Source organism: Aythya ferina, assembly GCF_964211825.1.
Source record: "Aythya ferina genome assembly, chromosome: 14".
Classification (NCBI taxonomy): Eukaryota; Metazoa; Chordata; class Aves; order Anseriformes; family Anatidae; genus Aythya; species Aythya ferina.
The window spans coordinates 13948954-13969911 of record NC_140312.1 but is presented as its reverse complement, the minus strand read 5'-3'; the positions used below and the strand labels follow the sequence as shown (position 1 = coordinate 13969911).

The window sequence follows — 20958 nt, the reverse complement described above, 5'->3', positions numbered from 1 at the left end:
AAGAACCTTTCTGGCACAGGCGACTTTGAATCACCAGCATGAGTCATCTTTGGGCTTCAAGCTGTCTCTGCATCCCCTCACTGTCTGGTGGGAAACAGATGGACAGGTATGCACAAACACAGCTGGCCCTCAGTGGCAGCTAATACTACTTTCCTAGTCTTTGTTAGGACAGAGCACCTCAAAATATTGCCTAGGGCCAACACCATGTTTGTTTTTTACCTTCCAGTCCTTCCCCAGCTGCCTGGAGCATGTTCATTGCAGGTCAGTGATAAGCACCACGCTAGTCTTCCAACACCCTGCTGAAGGTAGGAGCTGCAGCCCAGGTGAGAAGAGCAGAGGGCTCACACAGACACCGCCTTCCCCAGGTGACAGGGTAAGTCCCGGGACAGGCTGGGCTTACCAGGGCCTCACCTCTGCCTCCCACCCTCCCTGCTCACTGCCTCAGGGGCCCCCTGCCCATTGCCCCACATCTGTCCCCAGGCCTGCAGCTGGCAGGATGTGTAGGACATGCCTTTCTTGTGCTTTTCTGTTTGTTTGCTTTTATGTGGAGAGGGTCGGTAGGTTTTCTGGTGTCTCTGAAGCTCCACTGTACCTGACAGCCCTACTATCTCACTCTTGATGCCGACAGCACCTGCCTTTGATGCACAAGTTGAACTCCATACTGAACTGCAGCATCTGCTGCAATAGAACTTGACACCTGAAAACACTGAGGTCTGTACAAAACACGTGGAGGCTTTGCTTTTAGCCCTAAAATTAAGGCAGGCAAACCTTTGTGCCTGACTCCCTCCCTCAAGAGGAAGAAGAATGGCACTGGCTATAGCTTCTATCTTTTATTTGTGATTAAAGCATCTGGAGAAAGATCAAAACAACTAAGATTTGCAGGGGTGGAAATGTGGGCAAGACACATGGGGAAATGCTCTTATCATACTTTATGTGCAGGTTTCCTCACTACAACTCACCTTTCAAAAGAATGGCTTTAGAAAAATGCTTGATTGCCTACTGCTGATTCCCTAAACGTTTCCCTGTCCCTTTCCTGTTATAGGACAGGAGGCTTGGCTGTTTCTGAGCAAACCTGCAAAGCTTTCAGAAGTTTGGTTTTCTTAAAGCATAGCAGAGGAGTAAGGCAGAGCCTAACCCTTGAAGTACCTGGAAGGCAAATTAACTTGTGTAAAGGATTTTTCAGACGTATTTGTGTAAAAGCAGTCAGTAAGGCTACATTAATCAACCCCGAGCATTTTGTACTAGAGCAGTGCTAGCAGGCCTTTCTTTTTGTCACTGCAAGTTGAACTTTGAATGCCTACAGTCACCAACAATGATGATGATGAAACATGAATCAGCAAAGAATCTATAGGCAGCTACTGCTACAGACAGGTCTAGGATGAGTCAACAAAAGCCTAGCCAAAGCCTTCGATGAAAATAATCAGCTTTCAGGAAGGAGCCATGTTCATTTTTTCTTTTTTGGTAACTGAGATGTAAGAACTAATAAATAAATTAAAATAAACAAAAATAATGATTCCCATTTTAACCTTGCAAAGAAAATAATTAAAATATATACGTTACATTATTAAAATATGCAAAATTTATAATTTTATTATACAATTACACAGCCTTATAGTCTAAAAGCCCCACTGTATTTTGCATATCAGTGAACAATTGCTTTCTTAAAGCTCACAGTAGAATCATTTACTTGATGCTGGAGAATAAGTTAATTACGGATCTCCTGCCCTTGATTAATGGATTTAATAATGATGTTACAGTAGAATTAACCTATACTTCATGTGCTTACAGCACTAATGATGAGATTCATGAAAGCAATGTGTCAGCAAATACGATTGGCACCAAAAAAGAACATACTTGGAGATTCCAGGATTGCCCATACCACTGCTGGTCAGCACTTCTGATGCAAACCCACAAATGGCATCTAAACACTTCTGCCTCATCGGTCATTAGTTTCCACCATTTGCCCCTTATTTTTACAAAAACAACACAGCTCAATTCTTGATACTGTGGGAGAAAAATTATCCTCAGAGGTTGGTATAGTGTCAGGTAATGCTTTATAGGACTTGCACACAATGGGCTTGGCTACCTGCTCTCTGCCATTACCCAGCAGAACAGACCAAACATTAGTTTTCTTTAATGCTTCTTTTGTGTGTGTGTGTGCATGTAATAGCATCTAAGGTTTCTTGGACAGAAACATGTTGAGTCAGCTAAGATTTACTCTCTCTAAAGGAACCTCAAGAATCGGTACCTGATATAGCCTAAGAGACTCAACACTAACGTTTCTTAACTCTACCCATTCAACAAAACAAACCATTGCAGGACTGAGAAGATAGAAGGGAAACTTCAAAACTTCTTGTTTTGTCATTACACAAGAGCTCTGCAAGGAGTATCTGAAGAAACCAGGTCTGAGCCTGGCAGGAGCCAGATTCAGAAACCCTTCCTTAAGTAAAACTTCTCCTGACACAAATAAATACAGAATGAAGACCCGAAACATATTTCATCTGAAAAAGCAGTACCTCAGGAATCACTAGCAACAGGATTTCAAATTGCATCAGCCACGTACCTTATCTATTACCATGCAAATCAGAATAATGCAATACAACTCAGCAGCTTAGCGTAACACCGGCCCCAAGAAGAAAGCAGGAAATGAATAGGAATACAATTTCCTTAACAATTCACTTACAGGAATTATTTTGCAAGACCTTTCCCGTGTCCTGGTAGAAGATGAAGTCTGAGGGTATGGAAAGAGTTGGGCTGTTTTGCTAGGCCTCTTCACTGCCCACTGCCTCTTCCAGATGGGGAAGGTAGAACTCCTTGTGCTTACTACGCCACACAGAAACACCAGAAAAAGGGCCAGAAAAAGTCTGTTGCATGCTCAGCATTACCCTGCCTGTTGAGATGGAGGGAACAGTAACTTTGTTCAACCTGCTGTTACTGAAGTTGTGCACCAAAACATTCTTACTTCACAGCTGGTGGTAGAGAGCTCCCCTCATGCGCCTCCTGCCTTTACCAGAGGGGTCGTGCTGGCCTCATGTGCACTGCTGGTCAGCTCTCCAGGCAGTATTTGGGGGATGGTGTCAAAAAAGGAGACAGTGTACTTCTGTTCTTGTTTTGCTGTTCCACCAGCAATGTTAATCTATTGATACTTGTGTTTCTTTCTGGAGCCTGGGAGTAATTTAGAGTGAAGATAAACCAGGATTCATGGGGGAAAAAAATCAACGCTTTTTTCACTTAACCTACCAAAGAAAGCTTCAGGTACTGAAATAATGCATCTTATTACTGAACCAGATGGGACAGTCCCTTCAGATATGCCTCTCAAACCCTGTTGCACTCTTTCCTTGCTCCCACCTTCTCCTGTACTGCCACATATCCATCCTGTATAGAGAATTACAGAAATGTTCTTTTCAGCTCCTCACAGCTGCCATTGCTAACAGAAGACATTTGGGACAGGTGTCCATTCTCTCTGTTGCACTACTTTGCTTTACACCCCCCCTCAGCCCCCCGTTGTTCCAGGTGAGCTCAGTTATCAGTGGCCAAAATAACCTTCAGCTGTAGATCACCTACCAAGTGGCAGCTGTTCAAATGAGACCACACCTATGCCCCATTCTTAATTTATAGGCTAAATCCATCAAGAACTCAGATTACATTACTCAGATAAATGTAAAAAATGTTTTCTAGGATATTTACAATGGGTTTCCTTAATGTCAGGATGCAGGAAGTAATTCCTAGTACCCTTGTTTTACAGCCCTCAAATCACATTTCCTGTAAGAAGGGTTAAGTTCAGCCTTGACAAGGGTAGTGCTGGCCTGAAGCCCCTCCTAGCTTTGGCTCCACTTTGTATGTATATTTTCACCACTACAAACATTTTTTACTTCATATGGGCCTCAGCAAATCTTTATCCTTTAGATACTCATCCCCTACAGCTGTAGACACAGTAAAATATAGTGATGAGTAGATTCTATAATGTAAAACTAAATGTCTGATTAGAATTTGATGAGGAAGTGTGAAATAAAACACATTAAAAAGCATAAGAAGGTGGGACAAGAAATCAATCTCCCATTAAATTCATTGGTTACTTTTTGCCTGACTCTGAATGTTAAAAGCATCAATTACACACATAATGTACTCCTTTGGAGTCTGCTTCTGTGTTCAAAGCCAGCGTGCAGTACAGAAAATGAATTAGTCCAGCCATCACTCAGCAATGAGCAAGGCCCTGTAGGTCTCCCTAGGATGGCTTTAAGAAGTGCTGTACTGATGGAGGTCAGAGGGAAATTGCATTATATGAAGTTCAGCAGGAGAAAGTGATCTTGAACCAGCCTATTTCACTTCAGGCAAGCTCAGTTGGTGCAGAAGATATGAAGCTAAACTTAGGAAAAGCCACTGATACATTCAGGATGGAAAGTAAACACACGTTGCTGTGAGATTTGTTTTAATGGATGTGACGAAAGGATGTAAGGGTGGTACAACAAAATGCATCCTTTGTAATTCAGTGTAAGCACATCTTAAGAAACAGAGGTAGAAAAGTGCTCTGAAAAGATCAGTGATGCATCTAACTTCAGCAAAGCCTCCTTCTGGTGTGTCTGAAGATGCTGCAGTGGCTTGTTTACATTGGCGTATGTTCTAAATCATTCGCACTTTGTTTTGAGAGCCAAACATGTGGCCCACATTATTTTGGGTTGCAAACCACAGGCACCCATAAATGCTCAAAAGAAGCTAAATGGGCAGAGAACAATGAGTTCTTTAACGGATCTAGACACCCCTCCTCTTAAATCCAAGACTTCAAAGTCAGTTTCAGCTGTCCTGGATTGTCCCTTGCTTGTAAAGAGCCTGTAAGTAAATTGTTAATTCAGAAACCCCGAGGTAAGATCAATAATAGATTAAATTTGGTTTTAAACCTCTTTCCAGTACTAGCTCAGCTCTAGAGTGCTGGTAAATTAGGTGTTACTTTCTACCAACGTTTATCCTCTTTTTGTGTGATCTCTGTCAACTGACAAGCAAAATGATAATTAAAAAACCCTCTTATCAGTTAATTTCTTAATTTTGCTCTAACTTGCTCTGTTCCCCTTTGTACAATAGCTGCAATATAATGTTGTTTCAGTAGAGCAATGCTTTGCAAATTTGGCTCAAGGAGACACTGAGCAAACAGCTTTTCAGAGAGCTGTCAGAAGGGGCAGTTTGGTTTCTGTGCAAGCAATACCCACATTCCAAACTGCATTAGAGAAAAGCTGGTGGGTTTGTATGCATTTTTATTATCAGTTCCAGATTAGGAATCTGATGCTAATTTCTTCTTAAAGCCTGTGTTTGCAGTAGAATTTATATTCTACAACAAAAAAGGATTGTGACGTTTTTCTCTCACAAGCTCTTTTTTTTTTTTTTTTTCCTGGCTTTACTCCAAGGACCTTTTCTGCTTGTTTGTTACATTCTCAAGATGAAGCCCCCGGTGGTTACAGCAGTGCTGGTAGTACTGGTGCAGGTTTCTCATGGTTTCCCTGCCTTGTACCATCGAGGCTGGTGGAGGCTCTTAAGGGAAGGAGATGATTGCGGAAAATGTGATCTGGCACTTTGCTCTGAGCCTAAAGACTGCCCAGCCGGGACTGTACTGGACCGTTGTGGCTGCTGTCCTGAATGTGGAAACGTAGAAGGTCAGATCTGTGACTTGGACCAGGGTAATCATTTTTATGGGCAATGCGGGGACAACCTCGAGTGCAGGTTGGATGCTGACGAAGCCAGGTTTGGGGAAGTTCCTGAACCCCAGTGTGTGTGCAAGTCTCAAGAGAGCATCTGCGGACCCGAAGGGAAAACCTATGAGAACATTTGTCAATTCAACAAGGCTTATGCAACTAAGAGAAATATCAGCATGAAACATAAAGGACCCTGTGAATCAGGTAACCTGTTCGGAGTCACTTTCAAACTAAAAAAACTCATGCTGATTTTTAGATATGTTACTAGATGCTCTAGCCTTAACTTCATTGAGGAAATGCTACGTTTTTGTTCTAATTATCATTATTTTGTTGCAGTACTATTGTGTGGAAAATGTGGGTCAGTAGCTAATACTTGTAAGTTATAAGCCTCGGTATAGTTATTAACCCAGTGGATTTTATATCACATGGCAACCAGTAAGACGCAAACAGACTAAATCTGCTTTTAAAGAGCAGAGAATATTTTTTACAAAAATTGTGTGTGTAGTTGGGAGTAAATGAACAGTTGAAAAGTCTTTGAGTACTGGACAAGTAATTATTATTACATGAAGACTGATCTGATATTAAAGTGGTGATTGCAAAGCAGACCTTACTCACGTCCATGTGTGTACGCTCACGCATGTATATATCTATCTGTATGTATATCTAGTAATTAATGAAGTAGAGGAAAAAGAAGATAGGGCTTAATTAATAGGTCTATTATTTTAACAAAAATGTCCACAATAATCTAATTAAGGAATCATCATAAAAGCTAGGTTCCCATGAAATGGAAATCCATATATCAGAACACAAACAAACAAACAATTTCCCTAAAGACACTTACAGAGCATGAATATTTCCCAGCGATGATTGCTAGTGGAAGGATTCTTAGCCGGGTTGTAGAGGGGAATGCTGTCTGCTGCTCATATGCTGTTCTCATTCTTCACGTTATTACAGGTCATTACTCATGGGCACCTTTCACCTAAGGCAAATAAATATAAAATGAAAAGGAGAAAGTGAATAGTTTAGTGGTTTGTTTCGTGGTGTTTTTGTTTTAATGAGAAATGTTTTTTCTTTTAAAAAGAAAGTTCATGAAATATTTTCTCATATGAAATCAGTAGGTTTCTGAGTCACAAATGGGTCACAGTTGTGGGAATCCAAACTTGTGTCTCTGGCAATGGTCCACGTATGTGAGTAACTCAGGTCCATTTCACTCACTCCTTGCTAGCAGTCTGTTGCCTCCAATTCAGACCATATGCTGTGCTTTTGTATTGAATGAACACTGGACATTGAATACTTAAAAGGAAGAGTGATGAGCAGCTAAGACCAGACTTCTTTCCTCTTTTTCTAGTTGCAAAAGAAACACCCATTGAAGAACCCCCTATTTGCCATTAGGGCATTAAGCTGGGAAGTGAGGCTTGTCAGTAAAGAGACATTCAGAAAACTCACTGCACACCAGCGCGTGGTGTGATTGAAAGCCTGTTTGCCCTTGGGTAGTTTCTCTTATTTGGCATGAAAATAGCACAAGTTCTTGCAAGGTAACCCTTTCAGGGAGATTTCAGCTGGAAGTGCCATTCAAGTAGCAGCTGACGTTACCTTTGCAGCAGAGAAGGTTGCTGTTCTGGCACACAGGCTTAAAGCAATGGTTTGCTCTAATTAATTAAACAGACCTGGCTAAAAAGCAGTAATTTGGCCTTGGAGCCACCTCTGAGGTACGTAACACTGCTCCTCAAGCAAGAGGGACAAGCTCAGCTCCTCTGCATGCAGGCATCACCCCCAGTGTTTTCCCACTGCCTCCCTTGGTCCCCAGAAAGGCTGGCCCCTCTCTCCATGCACACAGAGGAATTTCTTGGGATGCCTCAGTTTGCTGAATTGCACAGAGGCCTGGGGATAAGCTCACAGCCCTCACTGCTGTGCAGACTTCACTGAAGAGAAATGGGGGCCTGCCACCTTGGCTGGTGCAGAGAAGAGACGCAGCTGGTGCGTGAGCCCAGCTGCAGCAGCACATTTGAGCCTGAGGTGGGTGCTGGGCTCACTGGGGTCAGGGAGAAGCATCCCTCTTCTCAACTTCTCTGAGCAGCTGCTGACCACGTTTTGTAGGCTCTGTTTTAGACCCAGGAGACACAGAGGTGCTGCCATGGAGGCACGATGCCTTGGTCCCCCACAGGAGTCTACCAGTAAGCCCCTCCTTCACGGCAGCTCCCTGAAGCAGCAGTGGGCATGTGAGTGTGCTGTGATTCAGACTCTCTTTTTTCATGGCTGCAGCTGATGACAAAAGGCAACAGGGAGTCTGGCTCCAAGACCAGCAACCTCACCATGGCACTCGCTTTCCACTGACTTCGATTTGCATGAGAAACAAACACCAGACACTGTGGGGTTTTGGTACCAATCTATAAATATAACCTTCAGTCAACTCCAAGTGCTTTGTTTTGCTATTTCTCCTTCAAAGCATCTGCTGTTTCCTATTGATGCCAAAAGGATTAATTGTATACAGCAACCAATGAATAAATAAATAACAATAAACTCCTTTCATCAGAAGAGCACAGCCTTTTATCTTTCGTCTATCGCCAGAAAAAAAGGGAAGAAAAAGGCCTAGCTCCCTAAAGTAACTCTGAAAAAAAGCCCTTCTCTTCCTAAATGTTAGTTTTGATCTGTTTATCTAATAATTTACCAAGGTTACTAAGTAGTGAGTAGATATAGATTCTCCACACTTAGTCTATCCCCATTCAAAGCTTTACTGCTGATGATTTAATGAAGTAACAGAACTAGTGGTGCTGCTCTTTGAAATTAAATGTAATTATTCGAAGTTTAGATACAGTAAAAAACAACAACAACAAAAAAAAAAAAACTGATCTGCCAGATTTCTTGTCATTTTCATTAAATCAGACATAGATTAGCAAAAATGAATGAGTTAAGAAACAAAAAATTGGTACTATATAATTATTTATTCTGTAATGGTATTGGGTTAAAGTCAATTATGAAAGGTGAAGCAGAATTTTGATTTTTCCTGGCTTCTGGTTTATGTTTTCTGTAACACAGGAGGACAGCTCGTGACCAGAATTTTAAAAGGCAAGGCACAACTACAGCACATTCACCTCCAGACACTGAGGCATCAGAATGCTGTCTATAATTATCAAGAAAAGATTATCTGCTCCAGGAATCAAAATGACTGGTTAATCATTCCAGTATAGACCTGTTTTTAAAGAGACAATTTTAAAAAACAAAACCAACCAAACAAACAAAAACAAACGAACACACAGATATGCATGGGGGAATCTGGCTGAACACAAATTCTGAAACGTTCATAAATGAAGTTTGTACATTGTTAAAATATTAAATCATGACTTCATTTTTCTGCATTGACATATAGCAAAATGGTGTTGTAAGATTTTTATTTTTTTTTCTGGAGGTACTTCAAGTTTGAGTAGATAATGCAAGTATTCATTGTGTGTTCACATTCAGAAAAGGCAGTTTAGTTTGATCAAAACTGTGGTCTTTCCTACTTGCTGCAGGTTTGATCTCAGGTGAAGCCAGTCCTTGTGAGCCCAGGTCCAGCAAAGCCTTAAGTACTTGTTTGGAGGTAGTCAGCTGGGTGAGACCTGGGCCATATTTAGATGTTTCCATCCGACACAGTTAATGAAGAAATGGCTGTATCTAGCATGGAAGTAGTATCTGTGCACGGTAAACAGTGCTAGTCAAATTTCTCATATGTCTGTAAGGTAATTTGTAATTGAGATCCTCGTGTCCTGGAGGCTAAGGATGTGTTTATGTGGTGTCATGAAGGCAGAGCCCCCAGCCTCACGTGGCTGAGCTGTGCCCGAGGACAGGCACACAGGCAGGGCTCTGCTCTTGGCAATACCTCGGTCTTGTCAGTATCGTCCCAGGACACCGGCCCTTGTGCCGGAACAAAGGTACTAACCAGTCTACATCTGCCTGCCAGCAAGTTAGTGTGCTGCCTCTGTACAGAAACAATTTAAAGAACTAATGTGAGTCAATGTAACATTTGGCTTTCTTTCTTACACCTGAAACTTAACTAAAGTGGACACATAATTAAAAGCATTGTGGTTGCACTGAGTTTTAGTATTTCAAAGTGTGTTCTGATGTCAGATCCTCTGATCATAGGCAAAAAAAATTCTCATCCAAGATACTCAGGCAATTCTGATTTGAACATGAGATTTTTGCAATGATAGAGAGGTTCTGAATGTACCATTCTCATGAAAGAACAAGCATTTAAGGGCTAATAAATTTGAAAACCTTACTTTTGAAGAGTACCGGCAGTGTTTAATGAGGAATTAATAAATGGGGAAATCGATATTTTCCTGTATAATTGCTTTTCAAGTAATTTTGATAGAATATATTTTATATTTTCTGCACAGTTATCAATTCGTAAAAACTGACACAGGTATATGAAACATTGCTTGAAAACCTGGGACAGTATGTTATGATTTCAGATGCTGAAGCATATATACTGTACACATTGATTCAAATATTTTGAGTCAAAATATATTAATTATTTACTAGAAGTTTCTATTTCTAAGTCTCTGGGATACGTACAAAAATAAAAGCACTCATTAAATAAAAGTCTAATGGCCCAGAAAACATGTTCATTTTTAAAAGCCAGCAGGGAAATAGAGAAAGAAAACATACTTTATAAAGAAAACACTTCTCATTGATGACATGTAGATACAGAAAAGTCCAAAGAGATTTCCAAAAGAAGGAAAGCTGCATTAACAGTAAATATGTGTTTTTCCTCCCTCCTGCTAAATAAAATCATCTTCTGTTAAAACTGAGTATGCTCATACATGCTTATAGAGAGCTATGTATTTGAATAGTGTCCGAGTGCATCAGATGATAGTTTTTTTATTTAATGTCTGCAAATCCCTGGTCTGGCTCCCTCTCGTGGTTAATGTCAGCTTTTTATTTGGGAAAAAGGAAGAGAATCATTCAGAGACAAAAAATAAATGGAGAAGGAGGTTGAAGATAAAAGAATAACAGGAAACAAGTACATGGAAATCTGATAGTTATAATAAGCATAAAAACTTATAAAGTAACTGGATTACTACTGTTGCTTATGTCTCCTAACACAAGAACATCAGACAAAATTCATAGCAAGTGGGGCTAAATGTGAAACCTATTAATGCTGTTATTCTGTAACTTGCTGCGATGCACTCCACAGGTTACGGCGAGAAACAAAACCGTAGCAAGCTGAAGGCAATGAGGTATCCAGAAGACAAGTTCTGATAAGCTAGCAATCTCAGCATTTCAGCTTTTAAGCTAGGCAAAACATAACAGAAATGAAGTACTACTGCCCGTGATCAAGTTATTCTGTGACAGCCTGCTACAGAACTTCTTGTACTTTCCTCTGAAGGTCTGGCTGCTAAAGCACTGGCTGCTAAAATGATGGGCCTTGGGTCTAGCCCATGATGACAGCACATGGGGCGCAAACTGCACTTAAGTTCAGCTTAAGTTTCACGATCGTGTGCATAGAGAAAGGACAGGCAGGTACTTTGAAATTTGTGTCTTTGAAATACCTGTTCACCTTTAATGAGACACAGTTTTCTGAGCTTGAAAAGCTGCTTGGAATCATGTGGCTCCTCATAATGTGCAAGATTGAAAACATGAAAATTAGTTTTATCATGTGAAACAAGAATTTACGTTATATGCTTTTGTGTTTATGCTGTTCACTGTCTTCTAAACCAGTACTCTGTTGGGTCTCTGCAGCTCCTGTGATTTCTATGCCACCCCAGGATGTCCAGAATTTCACAGGCAATGATGTCATTTTTGGCTGTGAGGTGTCAGCCTATCCTATGCCACACCTTGAATGGAAAAAAAAAGGGAATAAAATGTTTCTGCCAGGAGATGACGCCCATATCTCAGTACAGGTAAAACTTGCATTTACTGTAACTTATGATTTGGAATGAGGAGTAGGGGTGCTAAGTAGCGAATTTCTCCTACAGCATACAGTACGGTTGTAATAAATAGAAATCCTACAGGGGCCCTATGATTATGTAAAGAATTCTGACTTTGGTGAGTGCAGGGATCGTTGCTGTGGCAGTCCAAGCAGAAGGAATAACAGGAGGGGTACCATCCATCCATCTCCAGGGAAAGAAAAGATGCAAGATTCTCCTTACATATGAATCATTCTGGAAAAAATGAATTGATATAAAAATAGAAATGTTTAAGCTAATACCTAGAAGAAGGTGCATTGTGGGAAGGATGGCTGTTGGCAGCCGTTTTTCTATTCTTGGTGCAGAAGCATAATTCTGGCAGATACCTCAACTTCTCCTCTGCAAGATGCTGTTTCTGGAGACCTGCCATTTGGGTTCAGTCCTTGATGTGTTCAAAAAGCAAACAAAGAAATGTGCTCATTTTATGGAGGATGCTGTGTTTTAATCTGAGGGGAACTAGCAGAATGGCATTAGATAGGGGTTTGAGCAAATGCAGAGATAGCCTGAAAGTTTGAGCTAAAATTAAATCAAAATGCTAATTTTTTAAATGGAAATAACATTCTGGGGAGAAGAGCTAACAAAGCCAGATGTACTGGCAGACTGCAGGAAGGCTGAGGGCTGTATCAGCATGCCTCCTCGAGTGGGCAAAAGAACACGAGCAGACTGTGTCCTGGGGAAGTGAATGGCAAATCTAGCTTTCTGGATACACAACTGAAAAGCTAAAAGATCCAATGGACATAGAACACAACCTGAAAAAAATATAGACAGAAAATGCACAGAAATACCTTATTATAGTACTAAGTATCTAAATTATTTAGAAACGTATCCAGATCCATGCAAACAGAGCATGAATGTATGTGGAATTAGTGGACTTAAAAACAATGGTGTATGGAGCCCCATCCGAACACTGGTCAATTCAGAGCCTAAACTAAACCTTGTTAACTTGTCTCATTAGGTTAGAGTGAGCACGACAGCATCTCTACCAACATTTGTTACCTGTTTTGTATCTGTAATATTTGTTTGGAAAACAAAGCTCCCCCATTAAGAGGCTTTGGCACGAGCCAGTTGAAACTGATTGTCACAAACTGTGAAAACTCAGGCTCTGTCTGTTCAAACTTGGACGCTGAGTGCCAGCTTGGTCAGGCCCCTTGGCTCAGGCTCAAACGCCACTCTCATCCTGAAGAAATTAATGAGCTCCAGGACAAGTGGCAGTGCTTTGAAGCAGCAGCAAGAAGTGGTGCCAGGACAAGAAGCGTGAGGACTGCTGGGAAACAGAAGCATCAAAAGGACCAGGAATTAGAGCCCTGTGAAGGGCACTGAAGTTTAAAGGTTTGAGCAGGGGAAGCATGAACTAAGAGTCACAGAGAAAACAGGAAATTAAAATATATGGCAGCAGAATCAAACTGAGAATCAAAGCATGATAGCAGTACATGGTAAACAAAAGCAAAGTTTGGAACAATGTTTAAATCTGGACACAATTATTTTGAAAATTATTATCATGTCTCCTAGCTACTTCACTATTTCTTTCTCTTCTAAAAGGCAAGAGGTGGACCTCAGAAGTACGGTGTGACAGGCTGGCTGCAGATTCAAGGCCTCAAAAAATCAGATGAAGGCATCTACATCTGCCATACCAAAAATAAGTATGGTGCAACATATGCCTCTGCAAGATTGAAAGTCATTGATGGTATATTGTGTTTTGTTTTTGTTTTTTATTTGGATGTGAAGAATATAAAATGTTTAAGACTGACAAGCAGCCTGCAAAGTGTGTGGGTTTGTCAGAATGCAAATGCAAATTAAGGATATCAGAAATGACCTAGAGATTGCCATATTTTAACTTTTCTGTCTTCTTTTCTTTTCCTTCATCCTTTCAAAGAGATTCAGTTCTAGGTATTTTTAATTCAGAAGTGCCTGTGAATTCTGGAAGATAAAAATACCGACATGTTAATATCATAATATTTTGCTTCAAATGACACCATCTTTGAGAAAAATTGTTGAAAATTATAGCCACAGATCTGAAACATATTATTCTATCTTCCTCCTAGAGAAGCCCTTTGATGTTACGAACTCTGCACCCAGAACAACTGCTGGATCTGAGGCAGTCTTCAAACTACGGCTGTTCTGTTTATCTGCTTATTTTTCCAAAAGTTAGGATGGCAACAGCCGTTGTTCCTTACCAATAGCATTCGGAAAAATACAAGAAACAGCTTTACATTTTTTGCATTGGGCTCAGTCCCACGGGCTGATGCCAGCGAGAACTGGGATTGCTCGTAAATGCAGGACACAGATGCTGTCTGTATTTGCCTCCCAAGTTAAGGCTTTTTCATTTGTCACTGACTCTGCCAGTGGTTTTCAAAGCTTTATCAGCTCTGCTCGTATTTTTGGGTCTGTAGGATTTGCAAATGATTGAAGGCATAGTTCTTAACAAGGACTCAGAAATATTGAGCTTGCTGTACTTATCTAAAACTGTACTCTCCTCTTCATTCCTATTTACAGCTAATTCAATCTGGATTCAATTATGTCTTGCTGTGCAGGTTCACCTTCTGCATTTGCATTTACTGTCAGTCGAAGTGCAAGCTATGGCGCTGACTATGGGGACTACTATGACTATTCGGATGATGAGGATGAAGAAGAATATGAATCTGGGGACTATGAAAATTGAAACGACTCTGAATAATAATTTTTATACATATATTGTCCAATACTTTTCACACTGTTATATTTACTAGTATTCTCTGTGCTGGCAATGGCTCCTCTGATAACACACACACTCACTCGTGTATCCCGCCTGCCTGGAGTTCAGCTTTGGCTGAAGTGTATCACGTTACTTACTAGAAATAAGAACAGTTGTAAGTTCATACATTTAAACTGTTAAATAAAATTCTCAAATGTGTACTTGTCTATTGAGCATCCTGAAAGGATCAAAATTTATATTATTTTTAAACGTCTATGATTCTACAATTTCTTTAAATCATTCTAATTTGTCTACCAAAAATGTCATTAGTTAAACAGAATTTTCACTATGTATCAATTTCTATTTTTTAATGTACTAAGAAATATCAAGAAGCTGTTCGCATGGCAACAAGCCTAGGTCTGAAGGTTAAAAAGAGTTTTTAATCTTCTTAGTTCTTATTTTCTCATAAGTTTCAGCAAGATTTTTCTTCTCATTTGAAGTTTTCCTTATTTAGTCTCACCATGGGTGAATTACTTATCTTCTGGGGGACTATTTTGTTTACTTTTAATAGAAACTTGAATCACAATCTTAAGCAAGTGAATGCTGTTTTACTTGCAATATCCAGAAAAGATTTCTTGTGCATCCAAGCAGACAAGCACACCCTTTGACTTCTTTTTATAACAGTTCTTGAGCTACTCCTACTAGCATCAGCTCCCTCCCACTGGCCTAGGCAACAGTTTAAGATTTGGGATTGCTATTTATGTTCTGAAGAGGGGGGAATGACTGCAGTTTATGGAAGATGGCTGTTCCATAGCTCAGTGCATACCTCTCAAACACACAGAGAGCCGGTATTTGTCCTTTGTCTTGTTCTGCTTTATCCTTGTCTGTTCTGAGACTTGCTCCGGTATCTGTACTTTGTCCAACTGAAGTGCTTCAGCACTGTCACTGTTCTGGAAATGCCAGGGAGGAGAACAGGCTTTGTTTTCTTTCTGCAAACCACCAGAACACACAAGCATTTTTCAAATTGTTCCAGTCACTTCTTGATCAGCATGAGCCAGAAGAGCGACTCAAATGCAATTCAAAAACACAAGAATGCAGAATGGCAAGTGATCACCCTGAAAATTGTCTGTAATTGCTTTTGTTAATTATATACATGATGGCTGGCTCTGCACTAATGGGTGATGGAAGACACCCAACTATGAATACCACTTCTGGAGGGCCTTTACACCTGGCGGTTCCCATTGGCCGAGGACAGATGAATCGCAGTAAGTTACTGAAGTCTCTCATTAACAAGGAAGCAAAAGTTCAGGCATCTTAATTTTAAGCCTCAGTATTTGTAATCTTTATCCAACGCACAAAAATATGCAGTGGTTACTGTGTATTTTTTTAATGTATATACAGTGCCTCACAAACTTCTCCAATAATTTTGTGTTGTTTTGTGCTTTTTTGCCATTAGGGCGTATTATTTTCCTGCAATTTGAATAAGAGACTATAAGAGACTATAGACTGTGTTTGCCCTGAGGTGTTATTGATCTTTGTACAGGTAACAAACACACATGGACTAGCTTCTTTTGTTTTAGAGTTCCTGGAATATTGTGAACTCATGAATACAAACCACACCACTACATAACTGAAAAGATTAATAAGATATAATTAGGAATATGAAATGACTACAGATTTAACCACTGATTTTGCTGCTTTGGGCTCTTCCTGGTCTTCTTAGTGTTATGTATAATAAGGTTTTTTGTTTGTTCGCTATCCATTACTTTAAACATAAAATTGTCTGGAAGTAATCATCGTATTAAGTGGGTGTTTTTTGTTATAACTATTTAATCTACAGTCGTACATTCAAGATCAATTGCAACATGTGTTGCAAAAGAATGAACTGGATTACTGAACCACTCACTAAATTGTGGCAATGTATATTGGCATAGACTTGAACATGGCACAGAAAATAATCTTGAAATCATTAGCCATAGAAATAAATTAGAATTTTTCAGGGCCTTCTGCAATTGCTAATGTAATGTGGAAAAAAAAAAAAAAAAAAAAAAGGCAGAAAGAAAACAATAGTTGAATGAGAAAATGTGTACCGAAACTGTATCAAACACTAGACTACAACTGTTTGGCCTGATGAACTGTCTATTTTAAAAAACAAACAAACAAAAAAAAGCACCTAACATTTACAGAAAAAAAAAAAGGTTCTAAATTAAACATATTGGATTTGTCTATGTTTTTTCTTATGTATTTAATAATTTCTTGTCAATTATAAGCTATTCTTTTCAGTAAGAAAACTGCATGTTAGGGACAATCCCAATGTAATACAAAAAAAAAAGAAGGAACAGTGATACCCAGAACATTTGCAAGTTCTGGTTTTGGGAGGGTAAGGAAGGGGGAATGTCTGGTTTTGTTTATATGCTTTAATCAAGTCACTTAAACATAAAAAGGATGGAGAAGATTCAGCTCTCTCTAAGCAGTGTGGCAAAAGAACGGATCTAATTGTGAATGCATTGCCTGTAGCAACAGCCCTATGCACATAATCCAAAGTAACAGCAAATTCAGGAAACGGGTGTTATTCCACCTAGCAGAAAATGAGACGCAGACTTGAGCTGGAAACCACAGGGGAGGGAAAGCTGCAGGGAGGTCTCAGAACTGTATCTTGTGAGGCACATTTAAAACATTCCAATTCAACTTCCATTGAATGAGCAAGAATTTTGTTTTTATCTTCCACAGAAGCAAGATTGAATATCATGACACAACCTCTCCTCCTCAAGCATCTTCACCGTGTCATTTCCACCTCCCAAGTAAAGATAAAGGAATTGTATAAAAATTCCTCAATAAATTACACTCCCTAACGCAGATTTGCCCTTTGTGCCAGGACTCCGACATAGTATGAAGTATTTCCACAATCTGACATTCTTACTTGCTATGTTAAATCTCAGCAGTTTGTTAGGTATTAGCCTAGGAATCTGTTAATTCTTTAGCTAGACCACTTTATTTTTCCCTTAAATATAATAAGGCTATAGTTAACAAATTGGATACAGAAGTGCAATTGCCTGCATCTGAGAGATTTAAATGATTAAATCGATGTTTAAACTACAGTATATGCTCATCTGTCAACACAGAACCAAGACCAAGGCTAGCGAGGAATGTGTGTGTGTTTCTGTCTAAGAGAAAACATTCTCGCTCTACACCAGCTGGAGACTGGCTCGGTGCTGCAGAAGTCACAGCTGCAGAAGCCACAAGCTCTCACTCATGCTTAGCTACCTGTGGTGTCCTTCGATTATGCACAGCTCTTCAACTGTGTAACTTATTAAATGCATTTCTTCATGTCTTTGCATAGCTTAGTGGCACAGGCTAGGTAATGGCCCACCACCTGGAGCAGCAGTCACAGCCATTGCTAGAACTGCAATTAATCACAGGGTCATGGTATTTAAAGGACTTCCTCGTACCTGTTTGACCAGAGCTGCTTCTGGCTCTCTGGACAGTTTAAAAATTGCATAGCATGTGAAAGTTTCCCACAACTACTGCACCGTAATTTATGGCTGACTTTTCTCACCCCGTGTCACTGTTTCATTCCATATCCCTCAGTCCTGAGCATTCCTCTGTTTAGATCTGCCCCTCTGCTTTCCTTTGAAATGCTTTCTGTCCTCTTACTTCTGTGTGTATGAGCAGCCCTTTGTCTCTGATTCTCTAGCATGCTTTTTGACCTTTCCTTTCCTACAGACTATGGCTAAGGATAAATAATAGTTCTATTTCTTCACAGGATAGAGGATGAAACATTGGGCTAAAGCACTGGACAGGACTGAGGCTCAACTATTAGGGGACTGAGTAATCTCAGCCATTTGACTTTTGGAAATGCCATCCTCCAGCATCAGTTCTGGGAGTGTGAGAACAAGAAACTGTTTAAAACCATTTTCCATTTTGATTTTGCTTAATTCTCCAATAATTAATGATAGTATTTTATGCAGAAGCATATGATTCAGGAGTGATATCATCATTTGACTGTGATAGTTCATGTACAAAGAAACTTCTATTCCTGCCTCCATTAGATTGTCCTAGCTTTCTTGACCCAGCTAAGAATACATCAAATTCTTTTTGGTCTAAAGCAGCTGCCATTTTCAAAGGAACTCTACCAGTTTGGCCCTCATCTATAGGGCTACCAGGCTTCACGAGAATTTTTGTCATGAGTGTGATGTAGCAGGAAGGAAACACTAATAATGCTACACAAACTGTTCAGGCCCCGTCTTCTGTCAACCACAATTAAAATGCCACGGACTACAAGTCACTGTGGAGTTTAGAGCAGGGGAGATTAAAGCAGAAGTTCTTCCAAACTATGTTAAATCGTCAAAAAACAATGCGCCCAATAAGAATTTCAGATATTATTTTTTGCCTTATTCATAAAAGCTGCCAGTTAACTACAGCAACAGTCCTTGGATTTTCCGTGGATAAGTTTTTAGTTTTCACTGCTCCTAACTTGCCCCAGCTTGTGTTGGTACCAGTTCCAGTGTTTGCACATTCAACCTTTTTTGCTGCTTACCCTGACGCTTTATTTGCTGTTACCTGAGCCTCCTTCCTCCCTTTGCCACTGACACCAGCAGCATCTTATGATGCCAGAACACTTTGTTAAGTTTTACCCTGGACTCTGTTTGGCGCTCTACACTGCACAGGACCACTGCTCACCTCTAGCAGGACAGGGAATACACAAATGCATCTCTTGTTTTGGCTTTTCTCATGTTTCTTCATTAGTGTCACAAACATGTTGCTCTGTGACTGCAGCTGGCACAACGCTGTACATAAGTGCAGTCTGTAACAACCTCTGTAACCCAGGCCATACACTTCACCAACTTTCACTCCAAGACGTGCACCTACCATGTCATCTTTTAGGAAAACAATCACTCTTAATCCAGTGACAAGGAGTACACCATTCTTTGGTGTCAGTCCTACTTACAGGCAATTGCCAGCATGGCTTATTTTGGTTCCAAATTTGTCCAGCTTTAGCTTATAGTGGTTCAAATCAATTACACCTTTTTCTCCCCAGATAAGTAGCTGTCTGCATCAAAACACATTTTTCCTATGATGATACCTGTAGACATTGTTGAAGTCACTTCATGTCCTTCTGTTGGGTAACGTCAGTATTGGTCTTGTCTCATTTACGTGCAGTGTTTTCCTCAACAACTTTGAATTACTCCTTTAAGGAGCATTTCAGATAAAATGCTGTCTTTACAGTGCTTTAACTTAAGAAGCAAAGTATCTGTATTTATCTGAGTTCTTGATGTTGCAGATGTCACCTGTTACCTGAACCACTGGTTACCACAAGTGGGATTCAACCCGACCTGAAAACTGAGGCAACTATATTGCTAGTCAGTTGAGGGAGGTCTGTTTTGTGCTGGTGTGGCCTCACCTCAAGTACTGTGTGCAGGTCTGGGCACCACAGTACAAAAATGACATTAAACTGTTGGAGAGTGTCCAGAGGAGGGCGATGAAGATGGTAAAGGGCCTAGAGAGGAAGATGTACATGTGTGAGGAGCAGCTGAGGGCACTGGACCTGTTCAGCCTGGAGAAGAGGAGGCTGAGGGGTGACCTCATTGCGGTCTACAGCTTCCTCATGAGGGGGAGTGGAGAGGCAGGTGACCTATTCTCTGTAAACACCAGTGATAGGACCCGCAGGAATGGTGTTAAGCTGAGGCAGGGGAAGTTTAGGCTGGACATCAGGAAGAGGTTCTTCACCGAGAGGGTGGTCGCACACTGGAACAGGCTTCCCAGGGACGTAGTCACTGCACCAAGCCTGTCTGAATTTAAAAAGTGATTTGACTGTGCACTTAGGCACATGGTCTAAACTTTTGGGTAGACCTGTGCGGTGCCAGGAGTTGGACTTGATGATCCTTATGGGTCCCTTCCAACTCGGGATATTCTATGATTCTATGATTCTGTAACTATATTCCACATAGTTCCGTTTCATTTCTTCACATCTTCACAGGCACCTGTAGAGGGGGATTACCCCTCTTCAAGGGTACTCGAGCCATCTGTCAATTCAGCTGCATCTGTAACCATCTGTGTGGTCTCTTTTGCCTTCTGGATTTAAGCAGATTTTTTTTTTTCCCTCTCAGCACCCTCTTCGGGCTCAGCCTCCTGACCTCAGCCTTCCAGCACTTTCCTAAGCGGGATGGGGCAGCCTGCTGCTGCCTTGGTCTCAGAACGGCCCCAGCCGTGGGTTTGTACACCTTGACAGGCACACAATAGTGACCGGTGCTCATGGTCCAAGCCTCCTGGACTTATAAATTTATGAACCCAGCGCTACGCTGACTCACACCCCTGTGAGCGGAGATATTCCTGTCCCTCCCGGGGGCTGTCACCCGCAGCTCCCGCATTCACCGAGCAAAGCCTTCCTTTCGCCGCCGTTATGACAAGAATTGCCAAAATCCGAGGGAGCTCTACCTTAACCTTCCCCGCCCGAGGCAGCACACCGGCCTTAACTCCCTCCCAGCCGCACCTGAGCGCGGCGCCTCCCCTCACCGCCGCCCTTGCCCGTCAGGGCTGCGCCATTTCCCCGCCCGCCCGCCCGGACAAGATGGCGCCTCCCGCCCGCGGCGCCCACCTGCCCCCTGCCACCCCCCGGTCCCCGCGGGCCGGCGGCGCTCCCTCAGCCGCCCCCCGGCCGCCA

The 20958-nt window shown here is 41.2% G+C and overlaps 1 protein-coding gene across 5 annotated transcripts; it reads left to right on the top strand.

Annotated features, from left to right (window-relative positions):
* Positions 1-234: 234 nt before the first annotated feature.
* Positions 235-14524, top strand: LOC311444376 (kazal-type serine protease inhibitor domain-containing protein 1-like). Of its 5 annotated transcripts, XM_084535488.1 has the most exons (6): positions 235-373; positions 3165-3255; positions 5397-5885; positions 11400-11560; positions 13166-13310; positions 14158-14524. In XM_084535488.1, the coding sequence occupies exons 3-6, from the start codon at positions 5429-5431 to the stop codon at positions 14283-14285; spliced, it is 891 nt and encodes a 296-aa protein (XP_084391614.1). In that variant the 5' UTR covers positions 235-373; positions 3165-3255; positions 5397-5428; the 3' UTR covers positions 14286-14524. The 5 variants fall into 5 exon arrangements, with proteins under 5 accessions (XP_084391614.1, XP_084391615.1, XP_084391616.1 ...); XM_084535489.1 differs by lacking the exon at positions 3165-3255 and having other exon boundaries at positions 288-323; XM_084535490.1 differs by lacking the exon at positions 3165-3255 and having other exon boundaries at positions 356-373.
* Positions 14525-20958: the final 6434 nt, after the last annotated feature.

Coding starts and splice junctions, on each gene's coding strand:
- LOC311444376 (XM_084535487.1), top strand. CDS start 4,356: ATGAAGCTAAACTTAGGAAAAGCCACTGATACATTCAGGATGGAAA. Junction 5,886..11,399: donor TAAAGGACCCTGTGAATCAG/GTAACCTGTTCG, acceptor GGGTCTCTGCAG/CTCCTGTGATTTCTATGCCA. Junction 11,561..13,165: donor ACGCCCATATCTCAGTACAG/GTAAAACTTGCA, acceptor CTCTTCTAAAAG/GCAAGAGGTGGACCTCAGAA.